The 27537-nt window shown below is 49.2% G+C and overlaps 1 protein-coding gene across 2 annotated transcripts; it reads left to right on the top strand.

Moving 5' to 3' along the window:
• The first annotated feature begins 9 nt into the window (after window positions 1-9).
• LOC144145054 (cytochrome P450 315a1, mitochondrial-like) lies at window positions 10-25619 on the top strand. 2 transcript variants are annotated; one of them, XM_077676561.1, is made up of 8 exons: window positions 10-739; window positions 15838-16028; window positions 16198-16404; window positions 17117-17280; window positions 17757-17923; window positions 18541-18619; window positions 21203-21409; window positions 22149-25619. In XM_077676561.1, the coding sequence occupies exons 1-8, from the start codon at window positions 264-266 to the stop codon at window positions 22257-22259; spliced, it is 1602 nt and encodes a 533-aa protein (XP_077532687.1). In that variant the 5' UTR covers window positions 10-263; the 3' UTR covers window positions 22260-25619. The 2 variants fall into 2 exon arrangements, with proteins under 2 accessions (XP_077532687.1, XP_077532688.1); XM_077676562.1 differs by lacking the exon at window positions 10-739 and adding an exon at window positions 13747-14009.
• Window positions 25620-27537: the final 1918 nt, after the last annotated feature.

Below are 27537 nucleotides of genomic sequence, written 5' to 3'. Positions count from 1 at the left end.
TCGGGGTGCATCACGGCTTCCGTGCTCCCGGGACGCTGCGGGTTGGACCGACCGGGATCACGCGGACGACTGAAGCGGCGGCCGCCGAGGAAGTGGGTGGGGAGGTGAGGAGCGAGGAGTACGAGGAGCAGAGCGCCGCCCAGCGCGGTCCTCGCCTCCCTCACCCTCTCCGCGCATAAAAGGGGCCGGGAGCGACCTGCCGGACTGCATTCGGAGTGTGATCCACGCGCGCGCACCGCACACACGGTGCACCGACGCCGCCGATGTCGTCCGCTGCTCTCGCCCGGCGCCTCGCGCGCCAAGCCGCGGCCGGAGTCGGCCGGCGCGCGCGCTCCACCGAAGCCGCCGGCGCCGCCGGCTGCCCATTCCACCGAGCAGTCCGTGAGCAGCAGCAGTCGCCGTGGAGCAGCGGCGGTGAAGTGCCGGAGCAGCATCGCGGCGCCGCGCAGCCCTTCTCGGCGCTGCCCCGGCCCAAGGGGCTGCCCGTGCTGGGCACTGCGCTGGACGTGCTCCGGGCGGGGGGCGCCACAAAGATCCACGAGTACTGCGACCGCAGGCACCGCGAGCTGGGACCCATTTACCGCGAGACGCTGGGCAGCGTAGACGCTGTCTTCGTGGCCGACAGTGCGCTCATTCAGAAGGTGTACACCAACGAAGGCAAGTTCCCCATGCACATGGTGCCGGAGGCGTGGCTCATCTACAACGAAGTGAAAGGGATTCAGCGCGGACTCTTCTTCATGTGAGTACGTTTCTTCCGCACTGGTACTCTCCGCCTACCGCGGCTGAGGTCGCCCGTCGACCCGCTCGACACTTGACTCGGGTTCAGTGGAGAACAGCTGTCCCCCTCCTTAGCGCACGGCGACCTGTCAAAGGCTGACGTGACAGGCACTCTCCGTCGTAAATCCTCCCATTCCCGCAGTGAATTTCGTGTCCGACCTTTCTTTTTCTCTCTCTTCCAAGGTTCGTCTCGAATAAGGCGTATTTTCAGGTGCAAAATTCTTTTTTTTTTTTTTTATTCACGTGGCTAAGTGTACAGCTTCAGTCGGTATCGCAGTTCTGACATCATTCTAATGGGACGCCTTTGGCTATTTCTTCTTACTAAGCTGTTAAAACTCTCATTTTTCTTTTTCCGCGAAGCCTGCTTCTGGCAATTCGTAGTTACTTGATTGACAGAAAAAAAAGCAGCGTGGCTGGAATGCCGGACAGCAGACGGGACAAAAACCAGCGTTAGCGTGTATATCTTCTTACCTTCTGTCTTCGTTCCAGCCAAGCTGTTTTTTTTTTTTCCTGCTAATTATGCCCAACCAACACGCCCAAGTAGTCATGTTAACACTGTTTGTTTCTCTACCTCTACTCGGCACACGCGCAGCAGCTGTCATAACGGCCCGGTGGTCCATATGACGTGCACTACGCACGCTTGCATTGATACGGCATGGATTTCCATTAGTTTGCTTGATATCTCGAGTCCTCCGGAAAGAATTCGACCGGCGCTTGTCGCTTGATTGTCGCGTCGCCGCCTGCGCGATTTTTTTAATCCTTGGGCTATCACTCAACACCGAGAACAATGAAATGGTAGGCAACAATTTGCTACTACTGCCCTCGACGACGCTCTCCGATATCCCTTTCCAGGCAAACCAAAGCGTTTGCTGTGGAGCCATTCATACATCTCTGCTATCCGTGGACAGCTGTTGACTTCAGAGAGCAAGTTCCGTACATGACATCGTTCCGAAGCTAATTTAATTACGGCGCTAGGTTGCTCCTTTCAGAGGGTTTGGAGATCTGCGTGGTATCATGCTTATCAAGAGATAAAAGTATATACTTTAATTTATTGCGGTTCCGCTTTGTTTATTTCTGAAGTGAAGTTCTTGTAACCACTAGGTCACCTGTTCGCCGGCTGCTCTGTGGCGGAGGGCGAACTATATGCCATTGATATGTATGCAACAAAAATGGAAATAAGCTCGCCTTCACATGTTGACGGCAACTCTATTTTAAAGTCTTATACACAGATTAAAAAGCGTTACAGTCGATCAAACCTGCGTTCAGTTCTCTTTAAAAACTGTTCGACTCAACCTTCGACCTTTTCGTTCAGTCGTGCCATTTCGATTTCATTTTGCTGTTTCGACTACCGACGAACATACTGTCATCGCCTATATATACGCGGGGACAAGTTTAGCCACAGAGAACCGCCCATGCGGTTTTTGAGACTACAATTAGGCTGGCGGGTTGAACTCGAAATGACGAAACTGACCCGAGAAGTATCCTGGCGTTGGCTTCCCCGCGGTACTTCCGTGCGTGACATGCTGCCAATCTTCTAGGCTCGTTTACTGGTGGTCCGTGTGCTTTTCCAACTGGTTCTCAAAGCTTTTCCATCGCCGTCACGTGGCTCCTGCTACGCTTCTGAGTACAAGTGAAAAAAAAGGAAAGTTAATCGTCATGCAGCTGTCATTTGTTCTAAATCTGGGCCCAGGATGGCTATTATAGCTTGCTTCTGTATTCTGTATCCTTTCAATTCCTTACTAGACACGCTCTGCGTTTGCTGCATGTGTTAACTCGTAGCTCCAAGACAAAGTACAAATTATTTGTGTTGATTTGACATCCAGTGACAATCACGTGCTTCCAAATGCAACGAAGTGTCAGTGGACATTATTTCTTGTAAAAAGAATGCTTCGCGCGCAGCTGTTAGTACGAGGCATTTGTCACAAGAAAAATGCCTATCGCTTTCGGGAGAAAAAAGCCTTTTCGAAAGACCAAGCCTTTCAATAATGTTACCTTAAATAGCGCATTACAGAGAAACCGTACAAACTGTTTGTTGGGAATGCGTTTCAATCAACAGAAAAAAAGAAATCCTCGCTTCTCCTTGTGTGTTCATTCCGTAATTTTTCTGAGGTATTTTCGTTCTGCTCGAAAACTAGTCGCTATATCGTTGATTGACTTTGTTTGCTTTGTTGTTGCTGTTATTATACGCTTTACGATTGTCAAATCCAACGAGTTAGTGGCTGCATGCAACAACAGGCACCATTTCTTGACTTCTAGCGCCGGAGGTGCTTAAAGGCAGCACAGTGTGGCCTACCATGTTCCATGACATTCGCAAATTTTAACGTAGGTACTGTGAAACTTACAAACGGTGGAAAACCAATTGTTGTGCTGCAGTAATTCCGAGAAAGCCATGATAAAATTGGCAATGCGTGAGAATTTGGGTGTATTTGGAAAGAAATGAACAGCTGAGCGTTTGGAAAGCCGTTGTATACTTCGCCTTTAACTGTGAATGCGTACTTATGCACAGGTTTCCGACATTCCTGGCTCTCCGAAAATATTTTACTGTACACAATCCGATTTATTTGTTAACGCGCTAGTTCTAAAAATTTTGTCCCCGATATCTCCATCCCCGCTTACCGATTCACGCCATGCAAATACCTGCCTTAAGTGTCCTGGGATTATTTTTTTAGTTGTAAATGCCACATTTGCGCTCCTAGTAAATTTTTTTGACTGCACGATTCGAGTGACAGCACATGTGAACCTGCGGTCAAAAAAGGAATCGCTTCAGCAACTAACCCAAAACCTTTAGCGACGCAGCGGGCACCGCGACGGGTGGTTTTGCCCGCAAATAAGGGCAAGAAATTTGCGTGCGAACATCACTACGTTTGCATATCTTCGTTGCCGAAACTTGGCAAATAAAAAAAAAGAAGCAACATAACGTGACTCATAAAGCATCTTTCGGAATGCCTTTTCGTTTGTTACTACGTAGTTCCAGACTGACTGCGGTTCTTTCTTCTTTGTGATGTCGCTTCTCGCAAATTAAAAGTCAACCTGGCGCCAGCAAGACAGACGTGCGGCAATACCCGCAGAAGGCGCCGTGGGCGTAAGTGCAGACGCAGTAACGGCGAACTCAAACATGAGCAAAAGGTCGCGGAAAAGCATGAAGATGCACGCGTGCACACACTTACGCACGAGAAAGTTATAGCATTGTTAAAAAGGAGCTTGCGCTGGCGTAACATGTGGCGCAAACTATATCGTTCACGGTCACGGCGGTGGAAGTTTCGGTGGAGGCGAAATTAAGGAGGGTTTATGAGAATGGCATTTGCGGGTTAAGTGGTCCCATGCGGTCAGCACTAGTCTGAATACGTCCGCAGTTCTCTTAAGAGCACAGGTGTATGCGGACTTCATTTAGAGCGCGAGAAATTACCGCATTTGTGGGGTACATTTTTGGCGACCTGTCCGATTTGGGGTTTCTTCGTAGGCCGCGTGATCTTGTAATAGACAATGCTGCGCTGCTTTTTCGCAAAGTGTTAATCATTTTATTCACTCGGAACGAGAAAAATGAATGAGACGCAACAAATCGCCATGAACAATTGTCGCGCACATTTCTAAAATTTATGTGGGACACGCTACTGATTGCAGACGCTGTCGTATTTGGCGTTACCTTTATCTTAAAAAATAGTCAACAAAAAAACGACCCCAAAATTTCATTCCCCGTAGCGCCGCTTGGTTGTTGGCACGCAGGTGACGATAACCAATTATAAGCGCAACCACCATATCCTTTTCATTCATCGCTGCAATTCTCGCAAGCCAGCTTTTTCAGGAGGGATATTATTATGTAGAGAAAATTTTTCGGTTAAATTTAAGCAGAAAACAGGTTAAAATGTGTGGAACGGGTCTGTTTTGAGACCAGAAGCCTAATACAGTGGTAGCGCCAATGTTCGTGTATCTCATTTCTGGGACCGAAGCTGATCAGAAAGCTGAGACTGAACAGTCACTAATTTCTCCTCGCAAATGAGTCGAAAGATGTTTTTTAATGATCGTTTTATCATTTTTAGCATGCACCGGTTGTCAGCATCGAAGGCCTCTTAGCAACTGCATACTAATTCGATGCTGCTGCGGTATACTTCTTAATTACCACTTCTAAGGGGAGAATATAAATTTCCTTGGACACTTAAGGAAATTCTTGTTGACGCAAATTTGTTTACACAATTGACGTTGGTGCATGCAAGCCGCTGTTGCATGACAGATCCTGTTATCTTTCTCTCTTGCTTGGGGCTTTTGCGCCCCGCAGGTGTCAAGTGCTGAATATTAATCGCCAACCCTTAACCTTTGTCGCTCTACGTTCCCCACGCTAACCCTCGTGTCGTCCGTCGCCGAATGAAGCTGTTATGTTGACGTACTGGTCTGCGATAAGTTGAATATAATTAGATTTTTCTTGCGCGACAAAATGTATAAAGGAACGGAAGAAAAACGGAAAAGAAATGCTGCCACATTCTATGCTAATTTTCGTGTTTCTGACGGCCGGGCTTCACGTTGCTCGCGCGATGGTTGTTGAAATTTTGCCGAGTTTCAGTGGCGGCAAATCCTGCCCACCTGTCACCCTAGTTTTCACACATTGCTCATGTACCCGCACCACAAATGTTGTAGTCAGTTCCATAGGGATGTAACGCATTAGAAGAACACGGACGCAAACACTCGTTCCAAAGGCCCGCTTTATTAGCAAGAGTTTTATGCAGTGCTTTGCAAACACATTTTAAACTTTCGTCGGCTCACATTCGGGAAACCACGGGTAGGAAATATGCAATGTATGTCTCACAATGAGAAATTATGATATGTTTAGCCGCGCAGCGTGTTGATGTGAATACGCAGTGCACATATTGTTTTCGTGCTAGCTGGAATCGCTTTCAACGGCTATGAGTGAGAATACATTGGGTCCACATGGAAATCATCTTTCGAATCGTCTTCGATGTTCCTCCGTTGATCCGACATATCCTGTTTTAGAAATTGGAACAAATGTCGTCGAAAGACGCAACCAGAGTCCTTCAATGCTTTGAGACTCAGACGATACTCTCCTGCCGGTCCTGCCGAGTAACTCCCTCTCCCCTACTCGGTCTTCCATCATCTACCCCTCTCTCTTATCCCATGATGAATACAGCGGAGTTTTGTTCCATTCAGTTCAGTTTCCCGCCTTCGCACTGCTTGCGCGCCATCTGCTTGGAAGCGCGCGACCTTTTCTTTATATTACTTTTGTTTTTGCAGTTTTGCATTTGCCGAAATCTCTTGTTTTAGTGTTTGTTTCTATCTCGCCTCTCTTCTACACCGTTTTTAACGCATTTCTTTTCTTGCATTTGCTATCGTAAAGACCAATCCAACGCGCATCCTTACAATTAAAACTCTGAGTCTCGGTTATGTACTAGCATTTTGCCTTAAATATGCTCGTGATTTCCTTTGCTCTGATTGTGGGCATGTGTGTGCCATGGCAGTTTAAGTACTTTGAAACGATCCTGTTCGCACGACGTACTTGTTCAAATATTTACTTTGGCCGGGTGTCTAAAAGTATTGAAATCGCTTTATCAGTTTGTTACGGAGATTTCTTGTTTTTTTTCGAAATAAGGGAAAACAAGCTTCTTAGGTAATTTTCGCATTTAAAAGGTAAATTAAAGCTTGTTGGTTTTCCTACCCATCAGTCCTCGCGAAGGCTAGAAAAAAAGCCGAGTGATACGACTTGACCGCTTACTGCGGTTTCCCGCGCCTACGTACTCCGTAATTTATCATTTTCTGCTGCTGTTCGGCTTGTACATCGACGACGTATACAAGTACCGATACGAAGTGAGTGCGCTAAAAAAAAAAAAAAAAACGGGGTGAACAGAAAGACGCACCACTCTGCGCTGGGTGGCGTGCCGTTGCTTTCTGAGTGACTGAAACACTTTATTAAAGACGAGAGGCCATAAGGCCCTGCGGGGAAGTGAGGATGGGAAGGGGGAGGAGAAAGCGAAAGGTCACAATTCACACAATGCACACAGTTATAGTCTTGGGGTCCAATTCACGGAAGGCACAGTTCACTGAGTCATGAGTGGCAATGTTGACATCGGACGTGGATAAGTAAGGTCAGTCCGAGAGAGTCTGTGAGACCGCTACACCAATTTGTAAAGACCGTTTTCAAGGGCGTACTGCGTTATTTCTAAAGTAGCGGGGTCCTCACGGACACGACTAACGTGCTCCAGTTCAGTCACAGGTGCAGGACCTACTGTTAGCAGCTGATGGCGGTTACGGGCGAATACAGGACAGAGCCAAATTAAGTGGTAGAGGTTTGGTATGGTGTCAATATTACAGTGGGGGCATCGGTGCAATTGAGAGCCTGCTGGGGCTGACCACTTATGTATAATGTGTGGTGTATACGCTGCATTTGCATACACTTTATTCGCGAATACCTCGCCCGGATGCGAGAAGGGCTTTCTGTACCATTCTTTAACGTTTGCTTCTAATCGTGACATACCGACTTGCCATTAAGATTGCGTTGAACAAATATTGAATTTTCTCTCGTTGCGAACCTTTTATGGTCTGTTTTTATTCGCTTCTTAGTGTTGGTCCGGCGCTAGTAATGGCTTTGTTTTAACGGGACAGATCTCTATATTTATGAGTTTATTCCATGCATCGAATAAGCCTGACAGATCCGGGTTTGAAGATAGCCAGATAATTGGGCCTCGCCTTTACGTTGTAGACCGCCTTCTATATTTTTTTCTTTTCCCACGCCGCCATCGTTGGCTGAGTGGCCGCTGTATCAGAAGAGCATTTCGCGTTCCGAGTCTATACGCTGTGTTCATTGACACTTGAAGCCCATTCTTTTTCTTATCGCGCGTGCCGGAATTGAGGCCGGCGTGATATGGGACGCCTTAGCGGGTTAAACTGCTCGCCCTTGCAGTCCCGCCGTTACGGTACCGCGTTTTTCAAGACCACCTCAGGAAGCAAACAAACTCTTGCTCTATATCAAAGTTATTCCTCCTCCGCGAGACGCGAAACAACGTTCGCGCAAAGAATGTCGGGAGCTGCCTTAACGTGGGCGTCAAAACTCCGACGCTACGAAAACAGTCACCCAGAGTCGCTTGTGCGCATTTTTGTGGGTTTGTGAGGACAGAATACTACGGTGGGGGCGTAAAGAACTTGCGTGCTGCAAGTAATGCCCGATATGCGCGTTCTTTCATGGCTAATAGTTACCGCTGTGTGTGTGGCTTCACCGCATCTACTCTCATAGCTCCTCTGCAAACACATTTGTGGTGGCGGTGATTGCAATAGAACGCAGACCTTGCTATTAGCAAGAATGTACTATCGGTGTCAACTGAAACGCGAATACGGAAATATGAATCTGAAAGCACAAATAACGCGATTTCTTTCTATGCAAGCCAAAATGACACGTGGCTTAGTTACAAAAACGAAGTTAGGAAAACTGGAAGTTCAAATATACCAATAGCGGGCCATTATATGAACTCTACGAACAGTATTTTTCAACTTTGAACGTTCTGGTTCATATTTTTTGTGTTCGCGTTTCATTTGACGCCGATATAGTACATCACTGTCTTCGAAGCATGTTTTATTGGTTTTAACGCGCCGACACTACACTAATCTCGACCACCCGGGATCTTTAACGTATGCCGAAATCTCGAACACGTCGGCGTTTTCGCTTTCATCACGGTCGCTTGGCAGCACCGCGGATACCATTCGCTCCTATTATTCCTCCTTACACGCCATTGCGAGCAATAGTCGCCCCTACGAGCCTCAGGCGCGTCAATGTTATACGGAGAATCTATTTTACGGACTTTAAAAAATCAAGTAAGCAGGGATATCGCATATGGGGGTTTGATGTCGCATGTCGAAAAGCAGTACCACCTAGGGTTATCTAGCGTGATTACAAAGTTGGTTTCCATCAATGGACATGTGCTACTACTGCGGACGAGAAGGTATGCAGAAGCCTGTCGCATTATGGGGCCGATTGTTCTAGTAAGTGTAATAGTGAGCTACGCATAGTGTAATCACGGTTCACGGTTTCTTAAATAAATTAGCATGTGTAAAGGAACTTAATTTATTGGAGGCGAGTGAGTGGGTTAAATTAGCTTTCAGACCGCTGAAAGCTTTTTTGCGATTTCGCAGATAGAATGAACGGAGGGTAGATAGAGCAGGTTTGCTTACTTTGCCGTCAGCCAAAGGCAGCCGCTGTTGAGGAGAAACGAGCCTGTTACTCTGGGCTCTTCCACCCACACCAATATAATCATAAAAATAAAACTTCGAGCAACTGTATTCCTGTCGGCGCGATTACGGCCACCTTGTGCTGTTTTTAGTGCCGAAATAGTTTCGTGCTGTTTAACAGTGCAGTCCTACTAAACAGATATGATTTTGCGTAACTAAGCATGGTGCTGCGTCAGATAATGAACCACGTGGCGTTCGGTGGTACTCGCAATTTTTTGCGCATTCCAGCAGCAGTTGCTCGATTTTTAACGTATCGTGTGGGTTTGAGCCCTGCGTGCTTCGGCGGTTTTTCTGATGAAGGCGATAAACAGAAAAGGCCGTGTGTACGAGGTTTTCGCGCGCGTAAAGTGTCCTGCAGGTGCCTTCGGCTACGGCGTGCCTCATATATTTCTGATGTAGAGCTTGGGCGCGCAATAGCAAAAAAAAAAAAAAAATCGTGAGCCATTAAAACTGTGAAGGTGGAAGGTGGATGGAATAATCAAATATTATTTCTTTGGGTATTTACGGGCGGTCATCCCTAAGAGGGGGGGGGGGAGGGGGAAAGAGTCTTTATACTATCTTTAATGAAGTCTGGCGATGTTAGCCGGGCTAGATGCCTAACTTGCTACGCCAGTTGACGTGATGACAATGATGGCGATGATGTTCAAGAACTTGGATGCGCACAAACGTTCAGTTATTCATACACACACACGCACACACCTTTATTTCTACTCTACTGATCTTGGAAATGCATTTTAAGTGGATCAGTTATAAGCAGGCAGATTTTCAAGTGGTAAGCCCTACAAGCTTGAGGTCCAAGTCATTTCTGAACTACGTGCGTCTTTGACGGTGACCGCACGCTACCATCACGCTCACCAGGATGTTCGTTTTACAGCGCCTCGCGCTTGATAGACACGTGGAGTGTCGGGAGTTTCGTTGACGGACAAGAAAAAAAAGCTAACCATCCAAGCTTGGCCCGAAAGCATTACTCACTGTGCACTTCACGGTCGTAAAAGCGCACTGTTTTGCTTCTGAGATATATCGATCGTACGGCTATTCTTCTTTCCCGTTATCTTATTCGTGCTAAGAACACGTGCGGGGCGCACGATTGAAACTCGCATTGGTATGCGAGTCTGGGGACGTCCTACGGTAGGTGAAATGACCTTACGTGATGATTATCGCGGTAGCGGAAAAAAAAAACATAAAAAGACAGGGAAAAATCTGAACTGGCTCTGCGCCGCGGAGGCCATAGAGGGGTGGGGGAATACGCAAAGCAGCACGGAGGGGGCGCGTATCGCTTCATCTTTCCCACAGCTTCTCTCGACTGCTGGATCAGTCTCTTGTTTGTGAATGAGATACCTAAAGTGATAAGCGTAACACTTGAACGGATGTCGAATGTGCGGCTTAGGAGCGCGCGCGTAATAGATCGGCATTGCGCACTGTGTGATCCGGACTTGTTTTGCGCGACGGAGCAAAACGTCGTCCACGTCTGCGCGCAGAAGCCTTAGTTTTCCTCCAACCCTTAGTTCTTCTGTGGAACGATGACCGCCACGTACTGCTCGAGGATCTTTCGTATTATCACGGGTCGTTATGGGCTCAGCTTAACGCGAGAAGGAAAATGAAACGAGGCGTAAACGTAGATTCCTGATGGCGTATTCGGCATGAGGCAGAGCTGTCATTTCTGTAGATGAATCATTAGTCGACCTATTGCAAAGTAAGACTGCGATGCTACAAATATAAAGTCTGGTCTGCAATGCAGTTTGTAGCGTCGTCATTTCTCAAAGGCCACGCAATTCACAAAGCAAGTCAACCCCCCCCCCCCCCTTTTCCAAAAAAAAAAAACCCTCGTGCGCGTGCGTTATCCGAATTGTGCTAATGAGCGTGGTCCCTGCTGCGCTGATAAAATAGAAGTAAAAATAGCAGGGAAACAAACAAAACAACTAGAAGGAAGCAGAATTTGTCGCTCGCAAGGCAGAGACTGCCTATGTGGAGGCGCCTCGTCGTGCAAGGTGCGATCTTCGTTTACCACTCCGTTACCCGTGTAGTCTACCTGTTTTCATTCCGTGTCCAACTCAACACTTTTTTTTTCTCTTAATTGGAACTATGTCTTCCACCCGAATTATCTGCCTAATTTAGGACTCTCTTTCCCTACCGCTAAGCGTTGTTCCTGTCATTCATCTTTTCATATCTCGTTGCGCCTACCTAAATGCTCTTCCGAGGTGCTGAGTAAGTCCCGATGTTTCTGCCTGATACATCGGAAGTGCGCATTGGTTGTATATCTTCTTAGCGACAGAAATGGCGTGCGGTTCATTACTTCGGAGTGTTTGCCGAATGCCCTCTGCAGCCCGTACTAATTAAATGCCTGGTTTCCTCCTCGCGGTTTAGATCGGCACTAACAATTTGCCCGAGATAGTTATGTTCACCCATCTGTACTAGTGTTTGCATTTAGACTGGACTCTTCTTGCGTGTCTTTGTAACATTACTTTCAGCTTGTTCATAATATCCGTAACGTTCCTACTCAACTACACGGGTGCAATTCCTGAAGCTTTGTTTGCACGTTTTCACCCGACTCGCTGGACAATACAATATCATTAGGCAAGCTCAAATGACTGCAGTATTTCCAGTTTACTGGTATCTTTGGCTCACCCAACCAAACACCCGAAATACCACCTCTAGGCACGCTCTAAATATCAGCGAGATGGTGTTCGCGAGATGGTGTAACTACTCGCCGTCCCTGCGATACCAGCATTCCCCCGTGGCCTCGCATAAGTCTTAGCATCACGAGAAATGTCAACGCGGGCAGAAAAAGACGTCAGTTGAAAAGTTGTCAAGGCCACAGAATGCGCAAATGAATCTCACGAATGAAGATGCCAAGAAAAGACGAGCGAACAAGTTGGCATTCATGGCACGCAAATTGAATCCTATCTTCTTCGAACTCCGTGGGGAATATTTGAGAACATTTTCAACGTCTGTCTGCTACGTAAAGGAGACGCCATGAACGTCTTTGAAACGAGGGAATATCTAACTAGGTTAGATTAAAAAAAAAAAAAAACATTGTCCCATTTGAGTGTTGACGCAAAGCGCGCTCAACGTTGATGAATGCGTTTGGTTTTGTGTAGCGTGGTTAGACACATTACATTAGTGTAAATTCTGGTGTTCTTTCGTCGCCTTCACGTTGACTAGCGCCATCTGTTCGCTGCTAGCTACGCCGTAGAATATGCGCAGCTCTTTTATACTTGGCATTTGCCGTGACAAATCGGGGCGCACGTACGTCAAGCCTTTCACAAACCCGCTTTTGTTACGTCAAATAATTGGAAAGAGCGCGTTTTCAGCAGCATCCGTGGGCTTCCTTCAGTCGAAAAAACGAACGCGACGAACCTTTCGCGAAAGCAAGGGTTAATTAAAGACGGCGTTGCTCTTGTCCCGGCAAACCTTGCGCGCTCAGAATTCAACTCCGAAGGAAACTACCGGGTGGGCGCCTGAATTCACGCTATTTTTATTCCCCCGCATCCACAACTCCCTTACGTTAGTTGAAACGATCAAATTCAAAACGGCACAGCGCGATGTACCTGTTTCTGACGCGGGTCATTACGATTGACGTAATTTGGTGTCGCAAGCATCGGCCACCGTTTACGTACTCGGGTGTTCCCCCGCCGTTCACCCTTCCGATTTCAGTTGCCGGCGAGGAAAAAAAGCTAAAGATAAACAGCCACCAGCTCCTCGGAGTCTTCCGCTAGCGTCGTCGCTGCCTGCGGGCACATTCATCTGCTTCGCCTTACTGCGCGTAGTTCCGGATTCTTCTTGTCAAAATATGGCTTCAGTATGAACCAAGGGCACTCGGTTGAAGCCGTCGAGTGGCTTTGATTGAACGACCGCTCGTTATGGCAGAAATCGTAGAAAGAAATCTTCTTGACTGTTTCCAGGAGGCGACCAGAAATAATTTCTTGGCACGAGAGAAGCAGTCTGCGTTTAATGAAGACCCTTCCTAGCGAGAACCGAATCGGCCTTGCGAACATCAGAAAATGCAGCTTCCCTAAGAAAGATGTGTCCCTAGTTAAGTCCTTATGCCACTGCACGCGGCTCTAGCTGCGCGCTTCCAGCTGAAGAGCTGTTACAAAGCCACACTGATGGAGACCCTTAATCCGCAGTCCCTCCCAAGAATGCGACATGCAGTGATTCTCAACTTAGTTCTACCCGCAGACCACCGATGTTCTCGTCAAAAAAAAAAAATGCTTCTGGCGAGCAGTGGCAGCAGTAATATGGGTAGTAGTAATGGTGGCTGAAGGTGCAAAACTGCTACGTTTTAACTAGTAACGAGTACTGGAAAGACATTCTTGATTCCGGGCTAGCCAAAACGCCTTACTTCGCATTTCCCATTGACCCGATCAGACTGCCCATCTCCTCCTTTCGAGGATCAGAACTAGTACAATGCGCCAATAATGCCCTAGAGAAGGGGTTAGCATTTGCTGTAGGCAACCTGTGACCGTGTAGTCCGAACCCCTTTGGGTTGTGAAGTTTGTCTCCCTTGCAGTCAAGTTCCACGTTGAGCCATCAATGGGCTGCTCACGACGAGTGTACATAGTTCCCACGTTAGCGAAGGTTACGTGGTGTTCGCCTTGTTCAAAGGTCACCCCTGGCGTAGGCCCCCGCAGCGAGAAAAAATAAACGAAATGACGTTGCCCGGGTGGCTTGTGGGTCAAAGAGTCAAGGTCCCCCTTCGGGGTGGCCAATTTGTCCACCTGCAAAATCACCACCGCACGCGCACATGGCTTCAGTGCCAACATGTGCTTCCCGTGCGCGCGCATGCGCAACAGTGCGCTCACCAGGGAGAGGCGCAACCAAAGGAGTGCTTGCTGCCTGTCACGCACGCGATGGATGGGACACGTGGGAGGGAAGGGGGCGTGGTGCTCCTCGGCTGAACCGTTACCACTCGGGCGCGGCAGTGCCCTGCAGAGCCGCCGCCGCCGCGCCCGCTTTGCTCAGTCAGGCAGCAGCAGCAGCGTCGCAAGCCGTCCGGTCCGGTCCCGACTGTAAGTGGTTTCAAGGCCAAGGTTAGGCCTCCGCAACAGGTGCGCAGGGGCCGACCGAGCGAGACAGCCCTGATGAGAAGTTCTGCTGCCCCCTTGGGCGCGCTCGCACGCGCGCGCGCCCCGGAGGGGAGGCGCCCGTGGGCTTAGCCGACATTTATCTCTCGCTTCACGGCATCTTCTTCTTGCTGCTCGGGCTCCCCACCTTCGCGGCGGCGGCCCGAGAAGTTTCGTGCTCGCCTCTGTGACAGATATGTAGTGCGCCGAGGCTCGCACTCTTTCCTCTCGGTTTCCTCGCTTTATTTTTTTTAGTTCCCTCCAGCCGGCTCGTCTATCTCGCGCACGACTTCACGGCTATCGCCGACTCGTTTACACCAACTTGGCGTCTTTCTTTCCTTTTCGTTGGCGGCTGCCGCTTTTTCTTTGTTTTTGCTTCTCGACCCCCTACTCTTCTGCATCACCGTCGGAGGCCATCTTCTTCCATCGCTTCAAAACCCCTTCGTTACTGGTACACGCGATGGTTTGCAGTGCCAAGCGGCAGGTCGTTAAATTGAGGTCACGGTGTGGGGGGCGTGGACGAGACCTTCTTCAGGACTGAGGTTTGCGAACAAAGACCGGGCCACATACTTCCCTTTCGGTTAAGCTTTGACGCCTCGTCATCACCTTCATTACGAACCTCAACCGTGGCGCTTCGCCCTGCACGCCGAGTGGATCCGTGTGCCTTTAAACCACCGCCGGTTTATATCAATGTTCCATTAGGCAAATATGTTCCACTGTTGATAGGCGGGGAAGCAGAAAAAAATGCAGAAAAGGCTGATTTGTGCTGATGTCATGTGGTGTGCGGGATATTTATGTGTACGTGTATGTATATATTCGTCTGAAAGTAAAGCGAACTCTCAAAGACGGCGGCAAAATGAGATGAGAAATTTGAACACCTGTTGTTGAAACAGCAGGTTTCATGTGTCGGCTAGTGTCTGGCCTTTATCAGTCTCTCTAGCCTTTATCACCCCACTGATGAAGGCCTGGCCCTGGCGTAAGAAAATCTTGTTATTTCAACGTGTGCCCGCATTTTTCTCATTGTATTCATCCTCGTCATATCTGAAGTACATCTTCAGCAATATTGGCAGTAGCAGTGTTTCGCATTTTTATCATCATCATCATCACCAGCTTATCTACGCTCACTGCAGGTTGTGCGGTTCAGCGGTGGCGTAGATGTAGAGCGTCCGCCCCGCGTGCAGACGGACCTTGGTTCGAATCCGGTGCCGGAAAATTTTCACCGGATTTAAAAAACCGCGTGTTGATGGAATGGCAGAATGAGGCTTGGAGTGCGGCCTGACCCCGGCGACCATCGCCGGTAACGCATTCCCTCACCAGAGCAGGATTGGCCACCCTGATGTTGGCCACAACCTCCCATGAATACGCCAATTGCTCATTTTCGTTGCCTCTCAAATGTGGCGCTTCAAATTCCTATTAGTTTTTTTTTAGTTACCTCCCTTTTCGTTCACTTGCTCTTTCTTTCAGTCTCCCGTTCATTCGAATCCCATTTTTTAGCAAAATCTCCTTCATTTGTCTTTTGTGCTTTTTTTATGAGTTTCCAAGTACTTTAAGCATCAAGCCATACGCTTTCGTATAACCTATTTCAGAATTTGAACTAACCCGTTTCTGTCAGCAGCCCTCCACATTTTTTACTACGCGTTTTCCTCTCTTTCACGCAAGGGAAAATTTGTTTAGCAGTGCCAAGGCAGGTCATAAAACAAGCATTCCTCGAGGGTGCAATTAACCTCGCAAGTACTCACCTGTCCTCTTGCTTCAATTCTTCCTCTGCCCGCAGGGACGGCCCGGAGTGGATCGAGAGGCGCCGGAGCCTGAACAACGTGTTCCTAAAGCCGAAAACCGTTACGGACAACGTACCAGTTTTCAATGACGTCATCACGGACCTCCTGGAGCGGTGGCAACAGGCTAGAGACCGAAGCGGCGTCTTACAAAACGTCGAGCGGGAACTGTACAACTGGTCCATTGAATGTACGTGCACCACTGACGTAGTTCACACATTTCTTCATTTTGTCACACGCGGTGTCGCGTCTTGGGAAGCCTTAGTGGACTGTTTGAATGTCTTTGACACGCAGAGTATTAAGACTTCTTCGACATTTTGAGACACTTTGCATTGAGTGCGCACCCGATTTTCTCGCAGCACTGGGGTCAATGATCTTCGGCCGGCGGCTGGGCTGCATTGCGCAGACGTCGAGCATGGACAACGTGCACGAGTTCGTGTACTGCGTCCAGCAGATCTTCAACGAGTCGGCCAACATGTCTATGATTTCCCCGCGCGTCGCCTACCGGTTGCGGCTGCCCGTCTGGAGGCGCTTCGTGAAGGCAGCGGGGCGGGCGCTGGAACTCGGTGAGTGCGAGGTCCTCCCAAGGCCACCTCCTGCAGTCTCTTAGCGTAGACACTGGCTGTAGTGCGTATACACTGGCTAGTCAGGGAAGCAAGAAATCGGGGTCCATGGCTCTGCGGTATCTAACCTTACACAGCAGCCCATAAGTATATAGTTTCCTGTAAAGGAACAATACATACTTCTCTGAGATGAAGGCACAGAGCTACGAAAGACAAGTTTCCTCCTCGGAAAACTTTGTAGATACCGAAAAATTCGTTCTGGTCCGGGGTTCAAACTCGGGACCACCTCCATTTTAGGACAGTCGCTCTACTAATTGACCTAATCAGGAGGCTAGTTGTTTGTAGCGTGTAGGATATTTGACTTTCAGCTTGAGGAAGAGGCAGGTGGCAGTCGGATAAGTTTTTAGGAATCCCCAAGTGGAGCAAGCTGCGGCAAAGAAAAAAAGACAAACTTGTTCCAACTCGGAAACTTCCCCTAGATTTGTCTACTTGCAACTGCCTTTTTTTTTTGTTTTTTTTTTGTGACCAGTCGTTCCCAACTGCTGCATTGTGCACATTCAGCCCAACAAATGCCTGGCACACTTTGTCTTCTGTGAACTGCCCTGTCGTAGCTATGCTAAAAATTGGCAAATCTAGGTGTTCCGTTCGTTCCGTGACCTTCTGTGTGGTATGCAACTATCCTACAGGTTGCCGTTTTTATTTCTATCTCCTACAGCCACGAAATACGTCAAGGAGAACGTCAACGACATCACCAAAGAAATCGAAGCTGGAGGCCTGATCAACCAAGGCATTCTAAGTCAACTCCTGTTCAACGAAAACATGACCGAAACAGAGCTCATACGCATCGTGACCGATCTTTTCCTGGCGGCTGCAGACACGGTTAGTTTTTCTTTTTTTTTTTATGGTTCCACACTTGGCATGGCCAATGCCTGTACAAGCGCTATATTGACAATTTACTTTTTCTGCCACGATTTATCGTACACTATTTCTCGTGGACGTTTCTGACGATACGCAAAGCTCTTGCGCAGCAGTTCGGTAATATGTACGCGTGCGTTGTCGGCACAGTCAGATAAACCGGTATTCCGCTAGGGAAACCAGGCACGCATGCATGGTCAGAGCGTTCTCAGGGGCGCTCACTCTTTCATACAAGCGAACGCCAATTGAAATGTGCGCTGTGCAGTAAAACTGCAGTACGCATTAGCTTGCGTCTCCGTGTTGTCCCGCTCCGCTGCCGACTAAAGGTTCAGGCTGGTGAACGGACAGTTGCAGCAGGAGTCTCCAATGGAGTCCTGAACTTAGGACCGCACCCTACATTTTGATGCTCTCGGTAAAGTTTCTCCCCTTTCCCCCTGCAGACGTCACACGCCACTCAGTGGGCTCTCTACCTGCTGGCCAAGCATCCAGAGCAGCAAGAACGACTGCTTCACGCTGTGCGGAGTGTGGTTCCCGACGGGCAGCCCATCAACGAAGATTCTCTGGCGCGGCTACCTTACGTCAAGGCGGTCATACGGGAAGCCCTGCGGTGAGTTATCACGCGCTCCTCGCTATGCACGTTGTCGGCGAACCCGTTGATTCCATTAAAAATGACCGGTTTAAGGCCGTGTGACACCACTCCTAGACATCGTACTGTGGCGCAGTGACACTTGCAACTGACCGCCACCTTGTTGTTCCTTTAAACGGTGCCGCTTACTATGTATTGGAACTATGGGCAGCATGTCGTTGCCGCTCGCATTTTCGAGTGCAGGCTCGATCAAACGCTGCCTTGCTATCGATCCTTTTCTAAAAAAAAATCGAAGTGTTTTAGAGTTCAGCCTAAGCTTATGGAAAGGCCGGATGAGTCATTTTAGTTGGTTATTGTCCAGTAATGACTTAATACAATACATCGCAGGACATTTTGTAAGATTTTGTCACGCCTTGATAAGAAGTACGACGGCATGAAGCATTTAGACAGGTCTGTGTATACAAGCAGTCGTAACGATAAATATTTGACCCCCATTACAACGACGTGCTGTTACGCTGCCCGAAGTTCGCGCAATGGGGTAGCTAGGTAACATTACTCTGCAATCTGAAGGGGCCTGCAGCTGCGGCCTGTCAAGGCCAATGTCTAACCTGATCCACTCTGTATGGTGGTTCTTACAGATTGTACCCCGTGGCCCCATTTCTGACGAGGATCCTGTCGGAGGACATCGAGCTCGGCGGATACCACATTCCCGCAGGGGTAGGTACTAAACTCATTGCGTGCTCCATCACTCGACCTTCTTCTCGATGATAATGATGATTCCCAGCAATCACGTGGTGCTGCTGCAATCTTTCTCTTCGCGTACATGCCTTTAGGGGCAAAGCCCCTTAGGGGCTGGGGCTGTTGACGCCTCCTACCGTCGTCGTAATCGTCGTCTCATGTAGTCACGGTACTTAAACACCGGGAAACTCGTCTACGCCTCGCCCTAGAGAGCTTCGTGCTCTAAAGACACCAGGCTTTTACAGCAAAGCTGTATACCTCTGCCCCCCAACGGTTTCATCTCCGTGGCCAAAAACGCCAAGGCGCCAAGAATACGCTTTTGCACTGCATGCTTCGCTCCTTCCCAGGTTTCGCGTTAGTGGAGATAACCCGGGATTTTCTTCTTCTGTGTAGACTCGAGGTCGAAATCTGGTTCCCTTCGACGTTCTGTAATTTTATTGGCCACGTTTCTATCCGCCGAGGCGCCGTCACGGCGTCCAGGACACCTCAATAGTGCGGACCCCGCGAACCTCTGTTCCGTGTCTCGCGCGAGCTTTCCCAATCTACACGTTCTCGGCGGCTGCAGACACGGCTGGCTCTTTTCTTCGCAGTATCAAGTTCACGCGGTGCGTAAAGTTTTCCGGCGCCCGGCCTGGCGCTGTCTTGCGCGATATTGCTGGCTCGCATGACGCCCTTGACGGCAGCCGCTGCGCAACGCGCGGAGGGGAAACGACACTCGTGCGGAGAGGCTGTTGCCTCACTTCAGTGCAGGGGCAGCTGCAGTGCAGAGTCATGGTTGGATGCGCAACGCGGCAGTGTAGTAGTGCAGAGAAGGGAATTCTTGAGAGAATGAACACTGCTTTGGCAACGTTTTCTGGCTCCCTTCTAGCCCTGCCCTTTCATTACGGTATTTGTTTCTGTGCTCTGAATCGTTGACTACGAACCACACCCAGAAGCTCAAAAATATCAACGAAGTCAACGAAATAAAATTTCGTCCCTAGTTTTGAATCAAACCCCCGTGGTGGTCGCATATTTCGACGTCGGTTGTCTTGAAACACGCAGAGAACTCAATCATTTCTGCATTCGCGTTACTTAAAAATGAAGCTTTTATTCCGCTGATTATTTCTGGGAATTCAGTTTTTATTTCTTAAACATGTTTTTTTCGAAAGCCTTATGCATGTGGTCTTTACTGTGTGCTCCGCTCATGCAGGAGCATCATGGCGATGTGGCGTTTCATGTTAACACTTGCTGTGCTCTTGACGTCTTTATAGCCTAAACTGAAGCAGCGGAACGGCTGCCTAGAGGTAGTTTATTTCGTAACTGGCCAAGAAAAAAAAAAACAGAACGAGAACAAAATATAAGCCTTTATGTAAATACTATATACACCCGTTATCATATCAGATATTATAAAATTATATAACTATTGTATAAATATAAGCCCTCCTGTAAACGCTGTGGTATTGTAGGGCATAAGTTTTGTTCTCGTTCTTTGATTTCCTTCACAATTAATAACTACCATCTACGGGATGCCGTTTCGTTGTTTCATTATTTTAGCTTAGGCTGTCCGTGATTGTAGGCTGAATTCGACGAGTTCTATAGATGTCGGCTGTGCATCGATGTCGACGTACAGTCGTGTACAGACGTACAGTTCTATAGATGTCGGTACACGTTCTCCCTCCCTCCCACTCCGATGGAAAAGCTGCAGTGGGCACGCATAGCGAGAAATGTCCTTTTATTGGAACATAAAAGTTTGGTTCACAGAGCCATATATAGCACAGCGGCATGTGCAAGGGTATGAGTCTCCATCTTTCCTGTGCACGGGCTGTGGCTTTTTATCCCTGCCACCGCCACACGTGGATGCTACCGGACATCGAAGAGTATAAAAAAAAAAACAGGAAAAACAGGGCGTTAGATTTCCCCGAAAGCGACAAAAAAAAAATTTTGTTCCTGTGGTTACTCATCGATCAGAGACTGGTTTGGAAGCAACTTCGCTGCGTGCGGGCTCTAGATGCTGGAGAGTCGTATTAGCACCCTCTTTGGCGGGGCAGTTGAACTGAGAACGGAACGGCAGGCTGTGCCGACGCTACGCAAACGAACCGGGAAAAGCTCGCTGCGAATTGGATGTCCGCCATATGTCAAAACTTTGTAGAGAAATAAACGCACAGCTTTGTTGGCGAATTGTGCGTCCTCGTAAATGTCTTCGATAAAATGAAGAATTAGAAAAAACGAAGAACGGAAGAGGAATCTTATAACGGCGAGAAAGACTTCTTCTGTGCGTGTCCACCCCTCGTCGCCTCTCATTGGTTTGGTTTTTTACAAGCCTCGCCGGTCGGGACCTGCGCTTTGATACGCAGCTCATTATACCGGACGCAGAAACCTGATTGGTCTTCATTGTAATAATGGATAGAAAGTAACGTAAATAAGCATCAATGAAGTGAAGTCTTGTAGTTGTAATTCTTCGTTCTCTGGCTGGTGGCTCTCGGAGCAACCACCTGTTTTGCGCTGTGGATGTTTCTCTCCAAGCGTCAACGCTTCATTGCCGCCAGTTTCACTCATTGTTGTTCGTTCTTTTCCGCTCTTCAGAAGCTGATCTTGATGTCTCTGTACACGACGGGACGGGACGAACGACACTTCTCCGAGCCGAACCAATTCCGACCCGAGCGCTGGCTTCGGGACCGTGACCGCTCTGGCCAGGTCAACTCGTGGGCTTGCCTACCGTTCGGCCTGGGCGCCCGCTCCTGCATTGGACGCCGGGTGGCGGAAGTGCAGATGCAGTTCCTCATCGCTAGGGTGAGAATGCTTAATCTGTATACGCGGAGATATCTCTGTGCAAGGTCCGAGAAAAATGTCGTAGTATCTGCGTGCATGGCTGCGTCCGCAGATTGGTGAATTCCGTTCGTTCCAGGAGTACGAGTATGGACCTTGGATGATATTGTCTTGACACTTATGTGCGGCAATTTTTTTTTTTGTTCAGGAAAGGCGGGCTTTAAGCCTGTTGGGTTAAAGGAGGTTAGAGGGTGGTAGGAAGGGGAAGTGAGCTCTTGCGCTGAGAGGGTTTCAGCCTTAAGGTAGCGGGTCTTCTGGGGCAAGGATGAGTCTTGTTGGGATGGCGTTACGTAGAGGAGAGCGGACCCGTCGTTCTAAACTGCTCGTGCTAGGAGTCTTGGGAGACAGAACAGTGATTAGGCGAAGGGTGGAAGTGTCCCCGGAGTGAGTTTGTGTATGATAGGATCGTATGTGTATGGTAGGCCAAACCGATACAAGTTTCGATAACAAGTGAAAATTGACCTCATCCACAGCCCTTACGCAATGATAGGCATGAGTAGTACCCCTCCGGAACGACGTAGTTACACTGTCTTTTTAACCTAGATTCGAAGGTCACCAAACCAATTCGTCTTATCAGTAGCAGTAGCCTTTGTGGTCGAAATTCTCGCGTTTGTTATTGCACACATCTGATCCAGACAGCTTGTGCGTGTCACATCCCCGTCGTACTTGTTTCTAATTCCATGTCCTTCTTCCTCATTTTCAGACGGTGCAACAGTTCCAGCTGGCTCCGAGCACGGACAAGGACGTCCAGATCAAGATGCGGCTGATCACCACTCCCGAGGAACCGATCTCGCTACGGATGACTCCGCGGTAGCGCACCCGTGGTCGCCGACGGAAACGAGCGCGCCACGGCCGTCCTCCTTGAGGATTCCGTGAACTGGTGGTGATCCCCACGCTGCCGCCGGACTGACCGCCGGCCGTCGCTAGCCGCCATCTGCCGGACACTGCGGGACGAGCAGCGCCCAACTGCCAAAGATCAAGAGCAGACCAGAGCAAGGCAGCTGGGGCTGAGCCCACTACGACGTCACTTCCGCTGGCCGGAAGTCGGCCAACTCTGCGGGGTCATGTGATCGCCAGAGCCTGCACCCCGAAAAACACTGACGCTTGGCAGCTTTTGCCCCTGCATGATCCGTAACCCGGTCGGTCGATTGCATTTGTTACCATGTGTTTAAGTGACGAACAATTGACCGCCGTCTCCGGCTCACTACTTAGGAAAGATGCGCCTTTATATCAAAGTAAGCCGTTTTTTGTGTTCACGCCGGGAAACCCGAGTGGAGGTCCACTTATCTGCCTCAAATGCGGCACTCATCTACTCAGCGGAAGCTACCTGGGGGAGGTACTGAGGTCCGTCTCCATATTGCAGCGTCCAGTTCTTTCTAATGAGCCACGTGAACACGCAGCGGAGCTCCAAGCTGAAAGGTGTGACCACTGGATGGAAATTTGTTTCCTTCCGTTTGGCATCCTGTTGCCGAAGGTTACGAGCCCGCTTCGCGTTGCTTTAGAAATGCGAGCGCTGGACGCGTGATGTGACGGACACTGCGCTTCAGAGACGTGTGTCCGCTGGACTGGCTGCTGGCTCCACGCGAGCGCTGAAACCGGAGTACTCTCCTCTGATAAACACGGCATTAACATCGCCACACATTGCTCCACTTTAATCTCACGAGTGGTCTCGCCTCGCTTGCAGCTATTGGAGCCCCCTCCCCCAGTTGCCGCTTTGAGCAACGCTGTGCCTTATCGGCTTGGGCCGCATCCCGAGGAGGCCAATTACTTCCTGGCGTTGAGGGCTCAACTAGCAGGGCCAGTACAGTTGTACAGTGCCGCCGTTGAATTCCGAGACATCAGTTCAAATCGCCGTTGAATGGTGCTCGCCGACGTTTTGAGTATTGTTAACGAGATGCATTGTTCTACTGTTCTAAGTGAGTATGTACTTTAACAGGTGGAAGCACTAGTCCGTTGGTGTTCGTTGTGATGTCCAGTGAGCCAAGCGTGAATAATGTCTGGTGCTATACAACTCAACCCTGAAGTGTTAACGAGTTTAACAAGTGCGCATCACTACTTTCTCCTTTCCTCCCTTTGTTCTTGTGTTTTTTATCTCCGCGCGTAATATCCACTAACGGCTCAATCGTTTCGATCTCATGTGTGTCTTGTCAAGTGCGCGACTGACAATCTGCGCGAGATGTCGCTCAGGGGGTAACACTGGGCTCCCCACGTGTTGAGACTGTTCTTTTTTTCTTGTACGACGGCGAGTCTCCCGCTGTCCGATTCGCAGTCGAGTGTCGCCACTGCTCGGGCGGCTTGCTGCTACTATTTTATGGCAGCCGATAAGTGATCTCTACCAATTTCCAAGTTTGTGTAATTACAACGCAATCGCCTACCTGACGAAATGCAGTGCTCTGAAGGCGCAAAGGATTAAGGGGACATTTCCTTCCTGCTTTTTTGCCTTATCTTATCAGAACGTACTTACCGTAGTAGCGAGTTTCGTAGCCGTCTCCGGCTGAAGCACCAACTTAGATTAGCGGACCGTAATGACCGTAACTGCACGACCCGTAGCGCCTTATAAACGGCCAAAAACTTGCATTCGGCTGATCGTTTATTTAAATCAAGTATGTTTTCAAAGTAACGAGTCTAAGGCAGCCTTGTGGGTCTTTAAGTTCAGACGTCAGGCCGCGCGTTGAGCTGGAAATACGAGGCGACCGAGTTTGGGCTGGGAAATATTTCACTAAATCTTAATCGCGAGTTCCACAGGTTTTACTAGATCATTGATTTCTACGTTTTACCGAAGCGATGTTTGCTTCCTGAAATTTCGGCACTAACGAAAGCGAATGTTACTGCGAGAGTGACGAGTCTCCGCCGCTCATAGCAATCTTGCCAAGTCCTATATTTGCCCTACGTGTTCGACACTTTGCAGAGGTCCTGTTTTTCTGTCGCTGTTTGTCCATTTTTTTTCTCGTCGAGTATTTATTTCCTGGCCTTGGTGCGTACACTTGAGGAGCCTTGATCTCTACCGAGCGTTTTGTGCCGTCCTTGTACCTGTTCTGTGTTACCGTGTTCGAACAAAACATCTCTCCCAAATTACCGAACATTTGTGGCGAGCTACTCTGTGCGTTATGCGTTTACCACCATGCAAACGTTCTCGCTTGAAAGACTACTTTCAGTCAGTCGAGTTTTCGAAGCAGGATGGCGCACGAACAGCGTCACAGCTGTACGAAACTTAGCTCATTTTTTTTTTATTCATTCCAGTGACATTGTATTAGTTAGCAGTGAAGCATTCGTCCAGTCACTGCGCCATCTCATCTTCACGGACGCTGTAGTGTACTCGGGTTAACAAGCTCACCGAGTTGACTGGCACCTTTTTAACACAACTCACCTCATTGCACATTGTCCTATTTATCTGCGCATTTTCATACCAACCAGTCATCCAGTAAGCTCATGAGTGGCAATGCGTTCGTCCGCGAACGCCTCTTAAAGTTTTTTTTTCAAGTCAATGAAGTGCTCACGAAATGCAAGTCTGTTCGACGATTCGCTTCGTGTCTCAACAGCCCACCGATCATGGTTGACACATGCGTTGCTCTATTTTATTTTTCTGTACTTGGTGTCTGGTCTCTACATTGGCTTGCACAGTATGAAGCCTTACGGGCTACCTAATTGCTTTGCGCCGGTATGCGACGTTTCGGGCGAGTTTGGCGTTAACACAGAGCTTTCTGGTTGGCTTCTTTCTCTGTTTCGTGCTCTCCGAGTACTAACATGTCGCACACCAGTGTTGTTCACTAGATGCTCGTCGCGTGCAATGTCTTTACCATGTTTGCTCGTCTTGCCTTGGTATGAAAGAGAGCACTGTGATTTTATATAAAGAGAAATATGGCTGTCACTTGTTGAACGATGAACGCCTCAACGCCGAAGCTACCGCACACTGTACCTTTTCACGCACTGCTGCGTCTGTCCCGACATGCAAGGGACAACGCGTGGCCTGTAGTCGCCTATACTTACGCCTTAACCTATGCACAGAAACCGAAGAGGATATTGTTGTACATGACATAGCGATGCTTTGTACTGGCGTCCTTTCATTCCGGGATAACGAAAAAATGGGGTACCGCCTAACCAGACAATCGCAGACACCCTCCCTTTTTTTACACGAACGAACGAACGAGAATAAACGACCTTGTATTTCTACGAATCTGTGTGTTGGTTGTTTCTTGTTTGGCAAAATAAAGCGAAAGAAAAGTGAAGAGGAAGAAACTTTTATTGTGCACACCACGATGCGCTCAGCCTTTGGCCAAGTCCAGTAGGGCCGCGAGTCCGAGCTACGTCCAGAGCTCGTTGCACCAGGGCTTGCTGTCGCTCTGCTGCTGAGCTGGTCAGCTCGGACTGCCACTGCTCAGGGTTGGCGGATGGGATGGGATGGGGTTAGGGTGGTGAGGACAAGAGAAAGCAAGGTGGTAAGTGGCGAGAGGTATGAGACAGTGCGGGCAGTTGTAGGGGGAAAAAAGAGGTAAGTGAAAGTGCGGGCAGTTGTAGTGGAAAAGGGACGGCGAGATGTGTAGGAATGGGGTGATTATAGAAGGTTTCAGTTTGCAGGCGGCGATAAAGGGTGGCGTGGTCTGTTGGGAGGGTGGGGTGGGGCGGGGCGGGTGGTATATTCTTCGTGTGTGCCTGTAGTGGGACAGTATAGAACAGAAGGTGGAATCAAGGGGGAAGGAGGGTGTCTTCAGTGGTTGGAGGGTAGCACCCGGTGTCGGTCCTTGAAGTTGGGAGTGCCCGGTAGTGCAGATCGCGGGCTGCGGCATGAGCCGCTTCATTCCCAACCAGGCTGGCATGGCCAGGAGTCCAGACAATGGTCACTTCTAGGTCCGGAGGCAGGCAGCGTAGCATAGGTGAGGCTTGCTGTGGGGCGAGACCGGCCTGGTAAAGGCGGCAGGCTTGCTGTAAATCGCTAATTATGTGAGATAAGGCTGATTTCGATGTGTAGTAATGGCATGGGCAATGGTCAGGGCTTCGGGTGTAGGCATATTTCGGAGTATTTCGCCAGAATTGTCCAGGGTCACAAGCGTAGCCGGAGAATTGTGGGAGGGATGTGCAATATCCGTGTAGCGGGTCTGCGGGTCATTGCCGTAACGCTTCTCGAGGTGGCGTACTCGAGGTTCTCTTCGCGCCCGGTTGCCCGCTAGCCCCACGCTTTCGAGCGCTCGGCATATCGTGGGTATTTTTTAGGTGCGGAGCACCTTAGGACTTCACCATGTCCGTCCGCGTCTGTGCGCATAGCATTTACAATCGCAAAAAATCACACAGGCACCGGCGGGATTCGAGTCGGCGTCTTGTAGACCAGACAGAGTTAGTGTCAGTCATCTTACCCACTGGGCTATGAGCGTGACATAGTACCCGAGAGTCAAACGGCTTACTCCCTCGCCTGTAACGGTGCGGTGTACATTAGGGCCTCCCAATGTCCGTTCACGTCCATTCATGCGCAGACCACCATCAAGAGAAAATGTGCGCTGAAACTACCTAAAAGGGTACAAGAACACTCCAAAACACTCGTACACAGGCACAAACATAACCTAGCAACGAGAAAACGCGCGAAAACACCGGTGTATTCAGGTTGTGATCAAGTTGTAATGCACAGTGACCGCATCGAACTACGCAAGATGGCGCTACGCGTAAACACGAGATGGCGCCGCGGTGCACCGCGTATATAAGCGGGTTCCGGAAATCGCACAGCCTCATCCCGCCATGGACGGAAACGTACGTAAGCGTCACGCTGCTGCTAAACGTCTACGAAGACAACGAGCTTCCCCGAATACGAAAGCACGGCAAAAAAGCGACTAAAATCGAATGATGGTCGGGGCGCAAATCGGATGTCACTCGGGGCGCAATTTGGATGTCATTTCGAGTTCCCGTATTCCTCACCCTCGCCATCATCCACGGAGTGGAGATGCTGCCATTTTTTCTTGCAACGGGGAAGAAACACGGATACAATCAACCCTCTGACGAGCAAGGCGGCGAACGCCTGCGGGCTGCTCAGAAGAGTGACCTCGAGAAGAGAAGGTATGAAGGAGGACAACCTCGTCCGGCTAATACAAGCCTTCGTGATATGTCAC

Source organism: Haemaphysalis longicornis, unplaced genomic scaffold, assembly GCF_048455015.1.
Source record: "Haemaphysalis longicornis isolate Haplotype H1 unplaced genomic scaffold, Haemaphysalis longicornis Haplotype H1 scaffold_7, whole genome shotgun sequence".
NCBI lineage: Eukaryota > Metazoa > Arthropoda > Arachnida > Ixodida > Ixodidae > Haemaphysalis > Haemaphysalis longicornis.
Note: the sequence above shows the minus strand (reverse complement) of the source record. Positions and strands in the feature narration are given on the sequence as shown.

Bases quoted from the DNA above. Each gene is read 5' to 3' on its own strand.
- LOC144145054 (XM_077676561.1), top strand. From the start codon at position 264: ATGTCGTCCGCTGCTCTCGCCCGGCGCCTCGCGCGCCAAGCCGCGGCC. The intron at 16,405-17,116 runs GTGAGTGCGAGG...TATCTCCTACAG, and splicing joins GGGGCGGGCGCTGGAACTCG to CCACGAAATACGTCAAGGAG. The intron at 17,924-18,540 runs GTGAGTTATCAC...TGGTTCTTACAG, and splicing joins GTCATACGGGAAGCCCTGCG to ATTGTACCCCGTGGCCCCAT.